Genomic DNA, 19291 nt, shown 5'->3' with positions numbered 1-19291 from the left:
AGACACAAAATGACCACAAAGAAATGCAATATGAATAAAATGGGAAAAACAATTATAGACAGATACAAAAACTACAGGAAGTAGAGAGATGTGTAACGACTTCTAAGAGATGCAAAACAAAACAAAACACACTTATAAAGTCTGTGTGTCTTATGGCTCCTATGTCGGGGAGGTGGTGGGGCGTGCTGCATGTCTATGCCAGGGGGCCCAGTGTCTCACAGTCATGTTTACAGTCTTCACGCCGTCTGACAAACTGTTTATAAGTTACATCGCCTTCACATTGTTGTCATGCACACACTCAGACACATCATACAGTATCCGGAGCTGTCTGTTAAACCTGTTCTACCATCTGCAGAGTCCTGGCACCCCGCGTTCATACTTTAACAGCTGAATAGAGATTAATTTTGTCCATTATATTACAGTTATTGCGCAGCTGTAGCGAACAAACCAACGCCGTGCCCTTCAGCTAAGTGCAGCGAAACTACGACTGAGTCATAATCAAAGCTGTAAGATGTGGAATAATGGCACCAACTGGAGTTTTAAGTGTCCTGAAGGGCAACAGGCTGGCTGTAATAACCGATATGGTGGCGGTTGATGCCTGGTACTTGATAACTTTAATTATACATCAGTGCTTTGCAAGCAGGGAAGCAAATGATCCACTGTGCATGTTTTTATGTGGGTGTCAATGGAAAAGGCCTGTTCTGACATTAGCTGCAGACTGAAGCATGGGTTGAGTTAAACAGGGAGCTATCAATAGATCATTCAGTGTTAGCAGAGAAGTCCTGTATTGATTGAGATAATTTACAGACACTTTAAGTTTATCACATCGTTAAGGGAACATGGATGATGTTCTGGTTTGGGGTGATCAAATTAATTTGGTCTTATCTTGTTTTATCAATGCTTAATGTCCAGATTTATGCTCTTATAGAAATAAATGATCAAACTGAGAATGTGTAAAGTCAGGGTATACTTTGTATCCCCACAGAGCCTCCAGTGACAGCACAGGTGTAGATTTCCAAGGAGACGCAGGGGACACACACCCCTCAATATTTGGAACACGTGCAGTTCCGTCTCGCTGACTTGATCAGAGACTTCTTTTAAAGATAGAGATATATTCACGTTAATGTCATGTTTCTATCAAAATTCCCACTGCAAGGTTAGTGAGTTAGCTTGCTAACTAGGAAGGCTATACTAATAAATAAATTTGCCAATAGACTATAATATTAGCAGAGAGCATGGATACCAAGAGGCGAAGCTCCTTGAATTTTTGCCAACAGCNTCCCGCTGCAAGGTTAGTGAGTTAGCTTGCTAACTAGGTTGGCTATGCTAACAAGTCAACTTGCCAATAGACTAGAAAATTAGTAAGTTAGCTTGCTAATTACATAGGCTATGCTAATGAGTCAACTTGCCAATAGACTATAATATTAGCAGAGAGCATGGATACCAAGAGGCGAAGCTCCTTGAATTTTTGCCAACAGCCACTAGGGGCGCTGCGGTAGCGCTGCCGCCATTTTGGACTGTTGAGCTTGGACTGTTGCGCCCAGACAACATGCAAGATGTCAAGGAGAGAGGAGAAAAACAGTAAAAGAAAACAGTGTAGTGCAATTAACTGCAACAACTATCAGTGGAACACCCCGCACCTGGCCTTCCACTGTTTCCCGAAGGATCCTGACAGGTAAGAACTCCTGAGGTGTAAGTTTTAAAGTGTTTTAATATCAATTTAATATGCCAGTGTTGGTGGTCGAATTGAGGGGGGATGCCATCCCCTTTGTTAGAAAATTGACCAAAACGCATCCCTCTTGTTAATCTAGAATCTGTGTGTGCAGGCACGGACGTAATTTGAAGGGGGGACACAGGGGACATGTCCACCGCACTTCCCGTATCTGTGCCCTCTGTCCCCCGCACTTTTTACAGCCATTACAACCGTTCAATTCGTTTTTAACATGTGGTTACGTTTTTTTCCGAGCCGTCTTTAAACGCACCATGAGTAGGCGGCGCCAGGCTGCAGACGCACGCTGTCATGTTGTGATCAATCGCACACAGACGAGAGGTGTGCCACTGGGCGGAACCTCTGTGTTAACTATGTTCAGCAAAGCAGCCAGCAAGAAGCAAAAAACCTTGCACAGTTTCTTCCAAACAAACCGTGTAAGTTGAGTAATGCTGTTGCATGTAGATAATGTTAGTTACTCCTTAATAAGAACTTGTGCTCACTATTGCTTTGCACATATTTTTGTTAATCTTTATTGCCACAATCTAAAGAGCAGGGTCAGGGAGGAGACAGTGAACCAGAGGCCAGCAAGGATGATCACGCAGGGTCTTCACAGGAGAGATTATAACTGGCTGAGAGAAAATATCTAGAGCACAAAAGTGACTCTGTATTTATGAATTTTGCTTTGCACATTTATTATCTATATTACTGCAATAGATAGAAGAGGGCCAGGGAGAAACCAGGCAGGTATCAGGACAGGGACCTGACAGCAGCACCAATTATCAGCCCAAGGCTTCACAGGTAAGGAGAAATTATAACTGGCTAAGGAAATGTCTATAGGATAAGAGTGACTGTAAGATTAATTTTCACAGCTATTTCAGAACTACTCATATTTATACTCTAAAATGTTTTTTGTCTGTACTGCAATAGCAATACTACTGCATTATTTGTGTTTTAAAGGCAGCAGGCATAGGTCATGCCATTTTTCTTTATCTTGATTAATTTTGCACATCTGTGCTGTGTCATATTTGATTATGTGTGCACGCAAAAAAATCAAAGCTACATTGCATCCCCCTTGTTAAAAATTAACAATTCAACCACTGTATATATATATATATATGGCCTCTTGGACCATTTATATCAGAACTGATTACTGCTTTAGCATTAAAATATATCATATTAAAATAGCCTATATATTATTATTATTATTATTATTATTTTTACTGTCCCCTTACTGTACAAACTGTAAATAAATCTTAATTCCTAACTATGTGACGTCGCCATTAATGTGTTTCTAGTTAAAATATTGATTTTTTTATTATTTCTTTATTTTTTGGTAGATTGGCTTATGGGGTGATTTTGAAGGAGTAATTAAGTTAATCTTCTCATAAGTGGATGTAATATGTAGAGATGCCATCTAGGCCGGGTTTTTTCGTTTTTTTTTTTTTTTTAAATCTATATTTTGCTTTACAAAAACGTGAAAAAGCACCTGTGACCAAGCTATCACGAGGTGAGTAGCATTGTAAGCGTAATTAATAGCGATATACTTCAGTTCAAAATGGCGGCGTTAGGACGAAACCATGGGCGAGTCTGTTGCTATGGGGCGTTCTATTGAGCTTCGCCTCTTGGTATCCATGCTCTTTGATATTAGTGAGTTAGCTTGCTAAGTACATAGGCTATGCTAATGAGTCAACTTGCCAATAGACTAGAATACTAGCAAGTTAGCTTGCTAATTACAAAGGCAACGCTAATGAATAAAAAAAGATTTGTGTTACTAATTTAAATGGGTGCCATTTGTTATATAAATATTTATGTCCTCAAAACGGCAACCTAATCTGCATCATGTTTTTATTTTTATTTGTAAAATAGTCAGTAAAACTAAAACGACGTTATATGCTTTTTCTACATAAGCAATACAAAATATAAATCTACTATAAAAATTATTCAATTAAATAATTAATTTCTTACTTTCTTTGATATTTTTCTCAGACACGCAACGATGATTGTTGAGTAATATTTATGTTAATGTCATTGACAATACATGCATGATAGCGAGCACCAGCGCCCGTCATAATAGTGTGCACTGGGGCCCATAATAACTTCCTTACGCCACTGCTGAGGACTTTTATTTTGCCAAAATTTGATTTAAATATATATATATATATATATATATATATATATATACACATACAAATTGGTGCATAAAAGTCCAGCAGAATGCAGGAAATTAAGTGTTTGATGCTAAAATGTTAAGATGGACCTACACCCTTAATTGAAAGGCCACTATGAAACCCCATCTATGGCACACATCATAAATGTCCCTAACTATAAGCCTTTGCATGATAATCCTAGTTTTAAAAGTTATTGTCAAAACTACACTGTATTTGCAATGTAACCATTTAAATGTTATATTAAAGTTAAATAATGTGTTTATATTTATGCGACACATGCCGAATTTTATATTTTTATTAGTCAAAGAGAAACTGACTAAATGCTTTCCAACAATCAACGACTCCACGCATATCAAACACGTCACATTAACTTTCCATATTTTTGAATGAGCTTTGGCGTGACGCTCGATTTGCACTCGTCAGAACGGCGTGTAACGGCGGGGCTAGGGGAGGGCCCACGGGCGGAGTGACGCGCCCTGCCCACTCAGTATCCCACATTAGTGTGGCAGTCTGTCTCGCTGCTGTAGTCTGCAGACAGACAGGCAGTCGGCGGATCCGTGGAAGTATCCCAGCAGCCAGAGCCCAGGGGCGGCCGGTGGGAGGAGGCAGAGAGTCCGCAGCTGCCGCACCGCACAGCCTCTTTGACAGCAGCAGGAGGAAGGAACCGCCCGCACCAGTCCATGTCTACGGTAGGAAGGGTTTTATTTCTTTTCTGTTTTAAATCGGCGGTGGTTCAGTGTATCGGGATTAGTACATGGACTGTGGGAGGCAGAGATGTGTCTTGGCACGCCGCTGCCGGAGCATCTTTCATTGGATTTGTCTGCTGTGTGATCGGAGCCGCGGGAATGAGCATCAACACGCCGGAGCTGAAAACGTCTCCGCGCGCACTCAGCCGGTAACAGTCACAGTGTGTCGGCTTTTTATCAGTCGTTTGTTTCAGTGTGACCGTGGGAGTTGTGTAACGGGAGAGCACGCAGTCAGCACGGAGCTGTAGCCGCCTACGACAGCAGGGCGGCGGGTAGCGGGACAGCTCGAGCCGCAGTCAGCGTGGAGCAGCTGCGGGAAGCTAGCAGCCTGTAATGCCAACGATACCGGAAGTACAGGCTGTGGCCTTCAAAAGAAAAGCATATTAAATATCAGATAAAAATACACGAGTTACAATTTATTACGGGTTTAAATGAGCGTAAAAGTAGAGTTTTTCTGAGGCTACACATTTTTAACAACTTCATAAATTAATTAAAATTCGTAAAACCCAATATGGGGTTATTTTATTGAGGATTTTGCACAAAATCTACCTTTTTAAGTAGATTTTTTTTTTAAATTGGACTTGTAGCCTGATTGTCCCCAGCCAGTTAGAGTAATTGTAAACTGTCATGAAAGCATTTGAGTGTTTCACATCATGGACATAGGAAGTTATAATACTGTTACTTAAATTGTGAGGAAAAAAAGTACTTTTCCTTCAAAAGCTAATTAAAAAAATGCTAAAATAAAACAGTTTTCTATTTTATATCACCCTTGGTTTGAACTGAAATTAGTAGTAGATTAATCTGTCAGCTGATGGACAGAAAAACAATTTTGTTCTTCGATTAATTGTTTAACTTGCAAATAAATATATGAAGCAGTTTCTTTTAGTGTTGTCACCACACTGGAATTTCTTATTTCATACAATACCTTGAAAAGTATTAATATGTTATACCATTTTCAATGTCACAGGGAAAAGTTGACATTAATATTCACGGTTGTTTGAACTGAAATGTGTAGTTGAACAGAAAATAAACTATTATTGTTATTTGATTAGTTGTTAAAGTTGCAAACAAAAGTATGAAGTAGTTTCTTGTGTTTCACGAGACTGTAATTTCAAACTTTGATACGATACCTTGAAAAATATCACTGCTTGTCGCAGGGAATAATTGACATTGATAGCCTAAAATTCTATTTTTTATTGCAATACAAATATAACAAGGCTATAGCATGACAGTGACAACTTTTTTTTTTTCTTGGTTGGTGGAGGTGAACATCAGAATGACTGTAGTAAATGTCAACAGAGAGCAAAAAAGTGCAGCTGTTACTGCAGTAAATGGGTATTGAAACTTTCAAATATTCAGTATTGATAAATAGACATTTTGAAAACACTAGTTTCCCCTTGCAGCTCCTAAAATGTTAGGATTAGTTTTTTGGCATTTTGTACCCTCAATGACTAACTGATAAACTACTTGGCCAAGTAACTGATACACAAAATATTCAATAGCAGCAAACCTGATGTTATGTGTATGTTGTTCTTCATTTTTTTTGTTTTATTTTGAAAAGTTTTACCGGAAAAGCCATTTCACCAACGTTTCTACCTTGACTCTGACGACTGGAGAGCGTTGGCACGGATTTGTGAGAATATTTATTGTGTTTAATTGTTTTCTAACTCCAGCAGTGATAATAACAGTGTGTGTGGGGAAAGTTGACATTATTACAGAGCTGTTTATTATAGATCTGACCACTCTGTCGTGTTTCGTGTGTGTGTGTGTGTGTGTGTGTGTGTGTGTGTGTGTGTGTGTGTGTGTGTGTGTGTGGTTTGCCATGTGGAGGCGAGCTGTTTGAATCACCTCCTGGCTGATGTGCTCTGTGCTGAGCAGTGAGATGACTGAGGAGCACAGCTGACTCTCCTGGTCATGAATGTGCAGCTGGGCGGCAGCTTGGTCCACCCCAGACCACAGCTCCCAGTCTGAGTGGAAATTCCCTCACAGTATGCAGATCTGAGGAGATGTGGGGTGTTGCATAATGACTTTAAATTCTTACTTTAGACTCATTTATACTGTAGGAAGAGCTCTAAGCTGCAGTGTTACTTCTTATCACTGCAGTCAGTCCTGTCTGTCTTGTCTGTCCTATCTGTCAGCACTGTTTTTACATTTCAAAAAGTGAAAGGAAACTTCAGTGATAGTCTTAACTTCATATACCACTGAACCAGCCTGCTCTACATGCTGCATTGCTTTTGCCAGATGTCATACCACCAGTGCGAGGACGTCATTTCCATTCAAATCAGCATATAATTGGGAAAAATTGAAACTGAAACTATCAGTATTTTTTATCCAGCCTTGTAAGCACAGACTCTTAGGTCACAGCTTATTACCTCCCAGCAGTGTAAGGACATTACTTTGATAGGGGAAGGTCTTCCTTACGATGTTGACACAGAGACAGCTAAAAGTTATATCCATATCCACTTTAATAGAGCTGCAACTGACGTTGTTTTTTTCTTCTCAATGAAATGTTTTGTCAGTAGAGTTACCATCCATAACACACACATGGAACAGGTTTCCTTCTATAAATATTTGGGCGTTATGTGGACGCTGCTTATCCTGCAGTGCACATATAGATTATATTTTTAGCAAGGTACAACATTTACTTTCACAGGAGACGGAGGTCATTTGGAGCAAACAAGATCCTGGTATTGTTTTTCCAGTCTATAACACAGAATGTTATGCAGTATGGAATCAGTGTGTGGTACAGTTGTCTCTCTGTTCAGCTCAAAGTTAGACCTCCTAGACTAATACATATCTGCTCTAAGACTGGGTCACACACTTGAGTCAAGTTCACAAGCTGCGTGAATTAAACTATGTTGTCTCTCTCACTTAATTTGAAAAAGAAGATACTGTAATATCTTGATACCACCCAAACCTACTAGGTAAGATTAATTTGTTGTGCTGCATCCACTTTCGTAATGTCTGATGTGATTTGTAGTGTTTGTAGTTTTGTTGTTTGGTTAAATGTTTTTTTGTGTTCAGGCTTATTAATGTCAAACTGTTGACGTTCTGGGAATTGAGATGAACTCCTGTTGTAATTGACGCCTTCAGATGTCTTGTTTTGTCTTAACGATAAACACAGGCTATATAAATAATGAACTTAGCTACTGTGACGTCACCCACTGGTTTGTGGAATCCCGTTTTCAAACCTCAAGTTCGGCATTTCGGCCGTCACCATCTTGGTTTTTTGGAGAAAGAGGTGACTGTGTTTACTGTAGATGATAGGTTGGAGCTGTGGAGCAGCGTGGGATGGATCTGACATGCGTAAATTTAAGCCTAAATAAAATATGAGTGAGTTATTTAAAAATGTACCCCTCATACGGCTGTCTTGAACATGGAAATTAGCTTCCGAGACCAAAACCATGTTTTGTACCAGGTTGTAAACATGGTTATTTCTGCAGTAAAACAGGGTCTATGGGGATTTACTCTGTTTTAGGGCCAGCCTCAAGTGGCCATTAGAGGAACTGCAGTTTTTGGCACTTCCGCACTGGCTCCATTATTCAGCCTTGGAGGTTGCCGCTCTCCAATAACCAATATACAGTGCTGATATAAAACAAGAGAAAAGGAATAAATGGTGACATTTGAGAAGCTGGAACCATGGAAAATAACAAATTTCAATTATAGAAATAGTTGCGGATAAATTCTCTGTCACTCGACTAATCAATTGAAGGTCTAGTGTGTAGGATTGAGTAGCATATAGCAGCGAGGTTTCAGATTGCAATCAGCTGAAACCTCTGCCGTGTGCCCAGCATGTAAGAGAGCTGCAGTGGCCAACGGAAAACACAAATTGCCCTATCTAGAGCCAGTGTTTGCTTTGTTGCTCTGAACTACATCAGAAACATGGCAGTGCAACATGGTGGATTACGCAAACAAAAATACAACAGTTCTTATTTCCAGGTGGTTACGTGCCATATCTGCCCATATGTCCCTTTAAATCCCACAGACTTTAAATGAACTGATCCTCGCAGCTCTACTTCAAAGTGTGTATCATCAACAATTACATCATACAAAACAGGAAATATCAGTCCATCACATTGTGCAAACTGCGAAGATTTCACCCCTCAGAAGGTGTTTTGGTGTGTGATCACAGACTTGTCACCGTCAGCTATAAGTGGCAAAATGAGGAAGGTGTCTCACGCTGATTTCTAAATCGGGATCACAAATAGAGCTCTAATTATCATCACGAGATGACCTACATTTTGCTCTCAGATAGGTACGTGTGCACGCATGTTGGCGAATGTGTGCTCATTTATATATTTATAGCCGCACTAAGTTATGACCAGATGCTGCCGGAGAGGATTTTATTCTCAACGTGACTTCGTTTCTGGCTTCTTGAGAAGTTTCACAACAAAGTACGGGGCAGGGCCGGATTTAGAAAGTCCCGCTATTGTCTTCTATGTTTGCAACCTTCCTGGTTTACACATGTGCAGCCGCTCATCCGGTGCTTTCTCACCTCCAGCCACAATTGTTCCTGTGAAACCCCTCAGGTCTCGTCTTTTGTCCTCATTTCTCTCTCACAGCCTTGCATCTTTTTTGTCAACTTCTGTTTCCCCACTTTCTACCCCTCCTGTCTCGTGTTGCAGCTCTGTATACATCTCTACTACTCATGCATTTCTATACCACAGAGTAGTAGCATGGTTACGATGAGTGAATGGAGAGGCAGCAGCGTGGGAGCTGATTTCTTCCTTGCATCTCCGTGTCCGCAGTTTCAGTCACTTCGAGAGAGGCTGTGTGAGTTAAGATGTGGTCTGGGGCGAGGGGATTGCAGTGTGCTTCCTCTTCAGCAGATAAACATCCACTGCAAGGATGTAAATCTCCGTTTTATATCGGTCAGCGTGAGTGAGTCTGTGTATGTGTGTATGGAGGAGAGAAACCCGTATTCAGCACTGCTGCTGTTCACAAATGTCAGCCTCAGGTTTCATCATTCGATCCTGTTCAGCTGTGATGTAACATGACATGGATCATGCTACATGTCAGTTTGGACATTTTTTGTAAGGAGTACTGTGTGAATTTCTTTGATTTGCCCCCTCGGGGGAATTTTAGAGAAGCACATCCATAAATCACAGTTTACTGTCTGCATCAAAGGAAGGGTGCTCCCAGTGGACATTTATTAAAATGACCGTGTCCTCAAAGATCAACTGAGGTGAAACGTCATCAGCTTTGAAGTCTCTGTGACATTTATGGTCATGACAAACATTTTTATGAAGAAATAAAGTATTAGGTATAGTGTGATTGGTGGCTTTGTTGTGCTTTAAGCTAAATGCTAATATCATCATGCTAACATACAATAACAATGTTAAATGCTGATGATTAGCAAGTATAATTTTGAAGGGGACCTATTGCGCTTATTTTCAGGTTCATACTATATTTTGGGTTTCAGTGGTCAAATAACACTTTGTATATAAATATATATATATATATATATATATATATATATATATATGTATATATATATATAAAAATAAGTGGATTTGCTCACCTGACGCATCTGCCAAAAAAAGTTTATTGCTTGAAAGTTTACTTCCGCGGTATGTGGCCCACTAAATATGAGCAGTAGTGTTTCTCCCACTGGCCCCGCCTGTGAGTTCCCGCTCAACTCATAGATGACATCACAGATTTTTAATTTGCTTTTCTCAGCTTATGGAAAGTCTTTCAATTATATAACCACCACGGCTCAAAAATGCAGAATCGAAAGATTCACAATTGACCTTGTTTGCGGTTCGAGGTTTCCTGTCAGTAGTTAGTGCAGCCGGGAAATGAGTGTAATGGAGAATAGCGGCACTTTCTACGGAGAAAAATCACCAATGACAGCTCCCAAACATGTTCCAGCAGGAATATGATCCAAAATCGGGGAGAAATTACAAACATCATCGACCAAAATTACATGTTTCCCATGACATTAGCATGTAGCTACATGTAGCAGTGTGCCTGATGCAGATAACCATATAGAGCACTGCAGGAGTCCTAAACTTGGAAATGAGTTAGCATTCATTTAGATGCCTGAAATAAGATCTGTGGTTAACACAAGCTTAAGAGACTTCAACATTTTGTTCTATGACACAGACTTTGTCAGTAAACACCCCACTTGTGAATTTTGAAGCTCTTAGTTGTCTTTAAAAAGGCGGTTGCCAACAAGTGGCTAAATGAGACTAGCTTCCAGAACATCATTACGCCAAACATGGCTTTACAGACTTGTTGTGGTGTGGTGTTACACAACTATAGTGTAGTTTGTTTAGCCTAATGTCAGCTAGCTTTTTACTTCTGGGGATTGCATTTAGGCTTCAAAAGTCATAAACGTGGTGTTGTGAAGATTAACTTGTTGAACACATAAGTAAAGTTTTGTTTGCCACAGAGCTCATTTCCTGCAATAATCCAAAATCCAATGGAAAAATATCATTGTTTTTTGATGAGGGAACCAGGGCAATGCTAACTTCCGCGGTGGCCGACAAAAAAATATCAACCCTGCAGCTTCAATACACAACCAGACATGTTTTAGCAGGAATATGATCAGAAATAGGGGTGACTTAAACCACAGTGGCAACCAAGATTACATGTCTCCCTGACATTAGCATGTAGCCACATGTAGCATTGTGCCTGGAGCAGATGACCATATGGAGAAATTTGTCACAACCTAGCATTAGCTTGTAGCTAAAGTATTGTTTTAAACATTGGCCACATTTATGGACATCTGACATTGTAACATTTTGACCGAAAAAAAGGAAACACATAATGGGTCCCCTTTTAACATGTTTACTACCTTATTTTAGCATGCTAACATTAGCTTGTTAGCACTCAACACAGAGTACAGTTGAGGCTGTTGGGAATGTCTGTTAGTTTTGCAGCTGTTCCTGGCATATCATAATTTCCTCATTCACACTACCTGACACCGCAACAATGCGGATAAACAACTTCACAGACAAAGTGCGTCTTAATCTTTGCTGTGATTTAAGAGTGTGTAATGTTTCAGATTGTTTGTACGTTCTTCTCACAGCCGGGTGGTTTTGTCTTCATTCATCTTGTAGTCATGCCAGTCATACCAGTGTCAGAGCTGGCATACAGCTAAACGACTCGAATGATAACATGTTGCAATTCAATTGGAAAACACTTGTTAAATAAACAGCAAACACAGGTGTTTGGGAAAAAAATGCTAAAAGCTATGAAAGCTAAATCAGCTAAAAGTAGCACACAGTTTAGCTGTGGGCTGTGCTGTTTCCTCAGAGCCAGGTCGGCAGTAATGAAGGAGCAGTGTTCCTGCACCTGTGGTTGTTTCTCATGGGACGCTGCAGGTTAGTTTGAATCAGCATTTGGTGTAAAGGCCGTGGACGGTGAGGATAAATGAGCAGGAGAAAGGGGCCATGAGAGGGAGGGAGTGTGTAGATCACCTCGAGGGTAGTCCTGTAAAGAGGACATCCTCTTTGATTTTAAATGGATCAAACAAGTGTGTGTTTGCATTCCATTTTTGAACGCAGGCTTTACAGTTTAAGAATTTGGATGTATTTTTCTTGCTGTTACAGGCAGCAGCTGTCTTTCACATAGTCCTGGGTATCAAACCTCAATGCTTATTGATGCTTAGTTGGATTTTTAGGCTTGTTTACTAATGATTCAGTAGATGTTTTCTGCTCAAAATCAAGACATTTTCCAACTTCGAACCATGTTTTTTTTAGCCAAAAGTTCTAAATATGTAAAACTGTTGCAGATGATCAATTAATTGTCATTTTTTAACCTGAAAAAGCCAAACATCTTTGGTTTCAGCTTGTTGATTGTGAGAATTTTGCTGCCCGTCTTGGTCAGTTATGATAGTAAATACCGTATGGGTTTTTGTAGGTTGGATAAGATGTAGCAGGAAGTGGAACACGGCACTGTGGGCTCTTGGGAAATTATTACAATGGTCATCTTTTACTATTTCCTGACATTTTATAGACAAAACTATTAACCAGAGTAATTCAGAAAATAATATGCAGGTTAATCAATAATGAAAATAATTGTAAGGTGATGCCCTAGATTAGATATTTCCTGATTTATACCGAAGTAGGTAAAGTTTGTGTACAGCTGCTTGTGTTGAGACAATGTTTTAAATTTGGGAACTTTACACTCTATCAGTACTCTAATGCTTAGGGGTGGGAATCACCAGAGGATCAGCGATACGATATTTCAATGATACTTAAGTCATGATACAATATTATTGTGATTTTAGATATGTTGCGATATGCTGAGCATTGTAATAACATTTATTGCAATTTATTAACTTTTTTCAACTGTAAATTATGACCCCAAAGGAAAACTTTGTCGACAGCTGTTTTATCTAATAAGATTAAGTTTTCAATCAAAACTTGCTGTGTCAGTTTGTGAAACGTGACTATAACAACTTAATTTTGGGAATATGGACTATATGAGCACAAAATGAATTAAAACAATTAAGGTCTCTAAACTAGACTCCAGCAAATCATTGGCTCATGTCGAACCTGCCTTAACTGATAATGTACTTAAATGGTACAGTTCCATATCACATAGCATAACCTAAGCCCGAATGACACACATTAAATCTGGGGGTTTTTGGGCCCATGGTGCTCTGGGACCCCTGGGACAGTTCAATTCAACAATTCAAAAATACATATTTTTCCTCTTACCTGTAGTGCTGTTTATTAATCGAGATTGTTTTGGTGTGAGTTGCTGAGTGCTGGAGATATCAGCCATAGAGATGTCTGCCTTCTCTCAAACATAATGGAACTAGATGGAACTCAGCTTGTCTTTTGACAAACTCAAGAGCAATGTCTCTTTCCAGAAAACAAGAGGCTCTTGCTCTTGACAGTGCGAGATGTAACCATTAATGGCGTCCTCCTCTGCTAAGCTACAGTGTTATTCTAATAGTTCCATACCATTACCTCAATGCTACAGCTTATCTGAGGAGGATATAATTACTGTTTTACGCTATCACAAACACGAGCGTCTCGTCCATGAGCAGATGCACACTTCCTTCTGCATGGTGATACGATCGTTGGGTGTAGTTTCAGAGACACAAAATAGTTCCTGGATGAAACAGTTCGTAACAAGGTCTGTGGATTATCTTGATTTCTGGAAAGAGGCATTGCTGTTGAGTTTTTTTAATTGTGTTTTTGGCACTTTGAGCACCACAAGCTGAGTGTCACCTAGTTCCATTCTATTGGAGAGAAGTCAGACATCTCTTTTCAATTTTGGGGTGAACTGTCCCTTTAAGAGCCCGACAATTGATTTTCATACTGTATGACACACATTGCAAAACCAACACCTGCCTGAAGATAATAAGATGGTAAATGCAAATTTCTGTAAGACTGCAACATGTTTTTAAAAAGATGTGATTTAAAACATACTCTATATTATTTGTAGTTAATAGGCTACAATGTTTAAAAGCACTGTTGTGGTCCTTCATGTTGAAGGCTTAAGCAGATGTTGTAAATTAGCACAGGTCACCTTGCAGCACCTCTCAGCATCTGCGGATCCTGTGGGCCTCCTGACTGTTAATAACCAGAGGGGGGTGTTTTGATGGGCTGAATGACATTGAACCCCACATGGACATGGGTGCTCCTTTAACGGCATGTCACCAGAGGGTAATGGAGAGGATTTACAGGCACTCTCTGGCAGTGAGTCACCCACTGTTGATTAATGGAGCCAGTGACCACCACACAGAATACAAGACCAGTCTAAGATATCGTATTAGGTACAAAGTGCTTTAATTAGAAGTGGGGAAAGACATGAGAGCGCCAATGTAAAACTTTGAAAGAACAAACTGTTTCAAATACAGTAAATTACGCTCTACTGACATTAACTGCTGAACCAGCACATTCAATATTAGTTCACCTAGGCTAGATTTGGTTTTACTTCTCTATTATGTCCTACGCAGCCTGTTGGAGCTTGTGTACCAATAGCTTTGGTGAGGGAAGCGCAACGTTCAAGGAATGTGTCAGACTGTGAAGAGCAAGCGGTTGTTGCAACATCACTTTCTTAGCAACATTAATCTGTTGTTGAGGGCGTTGTCACTTCTCCAGAAAACATGATACTGCAGGTAGTGCACATTTACCAGAATTAACACAGGTTAATCCAACCTGTGTTCTCAGGGCTTTAATTTGTGTTCCCACATGTCAAAATAAACTTCAGTGGAAGAGGATTTACTGAATGAGGGAAGTGATTCACCTGAAGAGTAATCAACCACTTAAGCGTGTACAGCCACATCACGATCAGATATGTATGGAAGCCCATTTCTGCCATTGTGATGAAAAAGAAACAAGATCCTGTGAGTCATTATAATGAGAAACTTTCTCAAGTCAAGGACTTAGCATGGCAAAATGGTTACTTATTAGGGGTGGGAATCACCAGAGGATTCACGATACTTGAGTCACGAAACAACATTTGTGCAATTTTAAATATGTTGCGATGAAATATATTGGGGTTTATTACCTTTTTCCAACTGTAAGTTATGTCCCCAGAGGAAAACTTTGTCAACATCTGTTTTATCTATTAATATAAAGTTTTCAGTCTGTTCATCTCACCTCAGACATTATTTTGTAGCAGCAAAATCTAGTGGACTGAAAAATCAATTTTAATTTAATTAAACCTAAAGTTTAATTTGTATTTGTAATGTTAATAGTTTATATATTTTAAAAAATAGGTACTTGGCACTGTGTGATGATACGATATTGCCACACTAAAATATCCAACGCTACGCTGTATCGATTTCTCGCCACCCCTATTACTTAGTATTGTAAAATAATGAGAAGCTTTATCAAAATATTGACCTAATATCTCAAAATAATGAGAAACGTTGCTGAGTCATTATTTTGAGAAAGTTTCGTGTTATTTTGAGATATTAATAATTTTTGAGGATTTTTTTTTCTTGTTTTGAGATGCTACCTTTTTCCAGAAAGTTTCTCATTATTTTGAGATACTAAAGAAATCGTTTGAAAATATAACGTAATATTTGAGAGTGGCATTACTTTGAGACACCAACTCATTTTTTTGAAATACTAACAAATTCTAAGATACTAAGCAATTGTTTTGAGAAAGTTTTTCATTATTTTGAGATACCCGTTGAGTTTAAATACTAAATCTTTTTTTTTTTTTTTTTTAATAGTTTCTCAATTAAATAATTTTTTTAATCACACTGGCATAACAAGGCCTCCACAGATAACCCTACCACAGTCACTAGAAGAAGAAAAGGATTTATGTTCTCCAACTAGTTGCACATAGTCCCTGAACGGTGTACATCACACCTCGCTGGTCATGTGACACACAAATATTTGACTGTGACGTCAACGGTCAGAAGCCAAAAAGTCCAGTGTTTCCCGCTCTGTGCTCGGACAGGGTGGTGCTACAGATAACCGAACGGTATATATATTACAGCAGTCAGTCCAGCTCCAAAAATCTGTTGGTGACTGCAGATGTTTTGATCGTGGTGGGCCACTACCCTGGAGTTTACTTTGACATAAGACAAAGAAAAGCAGCAATTTTCCAGGTTTGAGAAGCCGGAGCCAGAGAGTTTGGTGTTTTTGCGTAAAATGGACTTTGAACATTCTTCAATTATCAAAAATATTTGCGCAAGATTTTGCGATTGATCGATTTATGTGAGTAATCACCTGAGCTCTAGTTAAGTCTGCTTTTTCCTTGAAGCAGTAGTTTCTCAGGGAAGCTAAAGTCTCAATTTTTCGTGGCCTTTAGTTTGAATGAACCATAATAATGATAAAAAAGACAAAGATAACAGTGTCCGAAAAGGAGTACGTAGAAGTAAAACGTACATGTCCCTACCCCTTTCTTAAATTTCTTCTTTTAACTGATATATTATTTCAACAAATTCCCAAATGTATTTACAACTAATATACAACTATCCCCAGTCTATTTACCACCCAATTAAATGAATAAGTAAAAAATCCAGTTTATTTAGTCCAAGTACCACCCAGTGTTACAAAATATATATGCACTTCCCTAACACAATGTTTCCTCGTCTATATATCTGCCAACATATATTTTTGTATAGTTTATAAAATTGATTCATATTTGTGCTTTGTTTCAACTTAATTTACTATCATACCTCACTCTGTGTATTACCTCGACATATTATCTTATATTCTTTTCATGGTTGACCTTGCCATGGCTGGAATTTGTGGCAGTTAGTTGATCTTGTTGTCACAGGACCTGTTGTGTACACTTGGTAAATACGACACCAAGAATTAACTCTAAGTTTCTAATTTTGAGTTCTCGGAATTTGGAATAACTTCGACTGTTTATCTTAGCAGCCTGTCAGACAAGTGTATCGTTGCTCACCTCCCCAAAATGTACAAGAGTTTCCATCGTACGAGGCGTTAACGGGCTAACTGACTGCTGCAGGGGGCTCGTGCCCGAGGCTTTCATGTTTAGTTGCTTTAAGATAGTTAAAGTTTACTTTTCTCACTGTCTCCACTCTCTGTGTGTGTCCTTTATGTCACAGCTCAAGGTTTTGTCTTTTTAAAGGAGGAAGCCTCTGGGGCTAATTTGGACTGATGTTTGTCTTGGACCCCATTAAGGGATGTCAAAGTGGCCCAACCTGGCTGTCTGTGTCTGGGACTTTTTGGACCAACGCCCAGCCCTCCTATGCATGGTCACCATGGCCGGCAGCCAGCGCTATGCATAGCTTCCTCTTTATACCTGACAGTCTTTGCTCTCCTTGAGACCTGGGTGCTCAGGATCCACACTAAAAATGTAAGTATGGACAAAAGCCAAAAAATGGCATGTGCCAAAATATATTTGATAGTTTCCACCACCTGCGTCGCCAATTTCCCATCACTCAGGCCTCATTTTATGCATACACAATCTTTATAAATTAGACCCCTGACCATTAATACCTAACAGAGTACTTCCTCTCACTTGTCCGCGTGTTAGTCGAACAGAAACAAGAGAGCAGGAGCTTATTGTGATTGCATCCTCCACACCAGCAACACAATGCATCACAGTACTGGCCGGGTACAGAGGAGATAAAGGACGCCACTCCCAGAGCTGCTTTGAAATGAACCATGGAGTGTTTTGTTAAAGACGGATCAAAGACAGTAAATAGCCCCGTTCTTATCTGGGATTAATAAAGCCCCATAGCAAGTTTTCATTGACTGTATGGCCTTTCACTCTACCCATGTTTTTTACTGTGCAGGTTGAAGCTATTACATTTTGCACTTAGTTTGGTGTGCTGCTACAATTAGTGCAAAACAATTTGTAAACAGTAAACACCCACACCACCATATGCAATGTGTTCTCTGCTGTCACATCAGCAAACAAAGAGCTAGGGCTACACCTAAGGATTACTTTTTTATTAATCTAATGATTCTTTTAGCTAATTTATTCATTATTACAAAGATTTTGTTAATAACAATTAATTCACGCAAAATAAATATCAAATACTTGTCTCATTGATGTTCAAATATTTTATTTCAATATTTTCTCTTAGAAACAATAGCAGCCCTTTCCTTTTTATTTTAGCATTCTACTAATACAGTGAATGGTACTCGTTGCCGGCTAGCCAGAGCTTGAGGCTAACAGCTGTTGTTCTGGTGACGATAGAAGATATGTGTGGGACAAACAGATCTTCCCCAGTACATCTTCAGGACACAAGAGGTTTTGTTTCTAGGCATAAATATTGCGTAGCAAATGACAAACTGTATCAAGATGCTACAACCGAGAGCATCTTTGCACTCTTATCACTGGGAGGAGAGCTAGTTAGCTGTTAGCAGCCGATGGGCAGCAGAGTTCTGCAGCGTGATGGCTGATGGAGCTAACAGCTAACTGAGCATAGAGCTAACAGCTAGCAGAGATAATACAGCTAACAGCTAACCAAACTAATAGAGCTAACAGCTAACAGAATTAATAGCGCTAACAACTAACCAAGCTAATAGAGCAGAGCTAATAGCGCTAACAGCTACAGATTTGATAGAGCTAACAGCCAACCAAGCTAATAGAGCTTACAACTAACAGACCCAATAGTGCTAACAGCTACCAGAGTAAAAAGAACTAACAGCTAACAGAGCTAATAGAGCTAACAGCTGACAGAGCTAATAGAGCTAACAGATTACAGACTTGATAGAACTAACAGCTAAGCGAGCTAATGGTGCTATCAGACCTATTACAGCTAACACATATCCCAGCTAATAGAGCTCACAGCTAACAGAATTAATACCGGTAACAACTAACCTAGCTAATAGAGTTTATAGTTAACAGAGCTAGTAAGAGTTAACTGCGTTAATAGAAGTAAGAGCTAACCAAGCTACTAGAGCTAACAGAGCTAGTAGCACGTACAGTTAACAGAGTTAATAGAGCTAACAGCCAACCAAGCTAATAGAGCTTGCAATTAACAGAGTTAATAGATCTAACAGCTAACTGAGACAGTAAAGCTCAGAGCCTCTGTTAACAGAGTTAATAGAACTAACGGCAACCAAACTAATAGAGCTAACAGCTAACAAAGCTAATTGCACTAACAGAGTTAATGGATGTAACAGCTAGCAGAGCTAATAGAGCTAACAGAGGCAGGCGAAAGCAAACTGAGAACCAGTGCAATAAATGGATAAGCTTCCATATAGTTAACAGAGCTAGTAGAGTTAACCACGTTGATAGAAGTAAAAGCTAACCAAGCTACT

General features: G+C 39.4%; 1 protein-coding gene across 2 annotated transcripts in view; it reads left to right on the top strand.

Moving 5' to 3' along the window:
- The first annotated feature begins 4397 nt into the window (after positions 1-4397).
- Positions 4398-19291, top strand: part of si:dkey-97m3.1 (fatty acyl-CoA reductase 1) — an 81612-nt gene continuing 66718 nt past the window's right edge. Inside the window, exon 1 of one of the 2 annotated variants that reach the window (XM_050036757.1) lies at positions 4398-4568. In XM_050036757.1, the coding sequence (XP_049892714.1) occupies positions 4560-4568 (9 nt within the window). In that variant the 5' untranslated portion in view covers positions 4398-4559. Of the gene's footprint in view, positions 4569-4631; positions 4775-19291 lie in introns of those variants that run through there. The other variant, XM_050036756.1, reaches the window with a different exon arrangement.

This window comes from Epinephelus moara, chromosome 23 (genome assembly GCF_006386435.1).
Source record: "Epinephelus moara isolate mb chromosome 23, YSFRI_EMoa_1.0, whole genome shotgun sequence".
Classification (NCBI taxonomy): domain Eukaryota; kingdom Metazoa; phylum Chordata; class Actinopteri; order Perciformes; family Serranidae; genus Epinephelus; species Epinephelus moara.
Note: the sequence above shows the minus strand (reverse complement) of the source record. Positions and strands in the feature narration are given on the sequence as shown.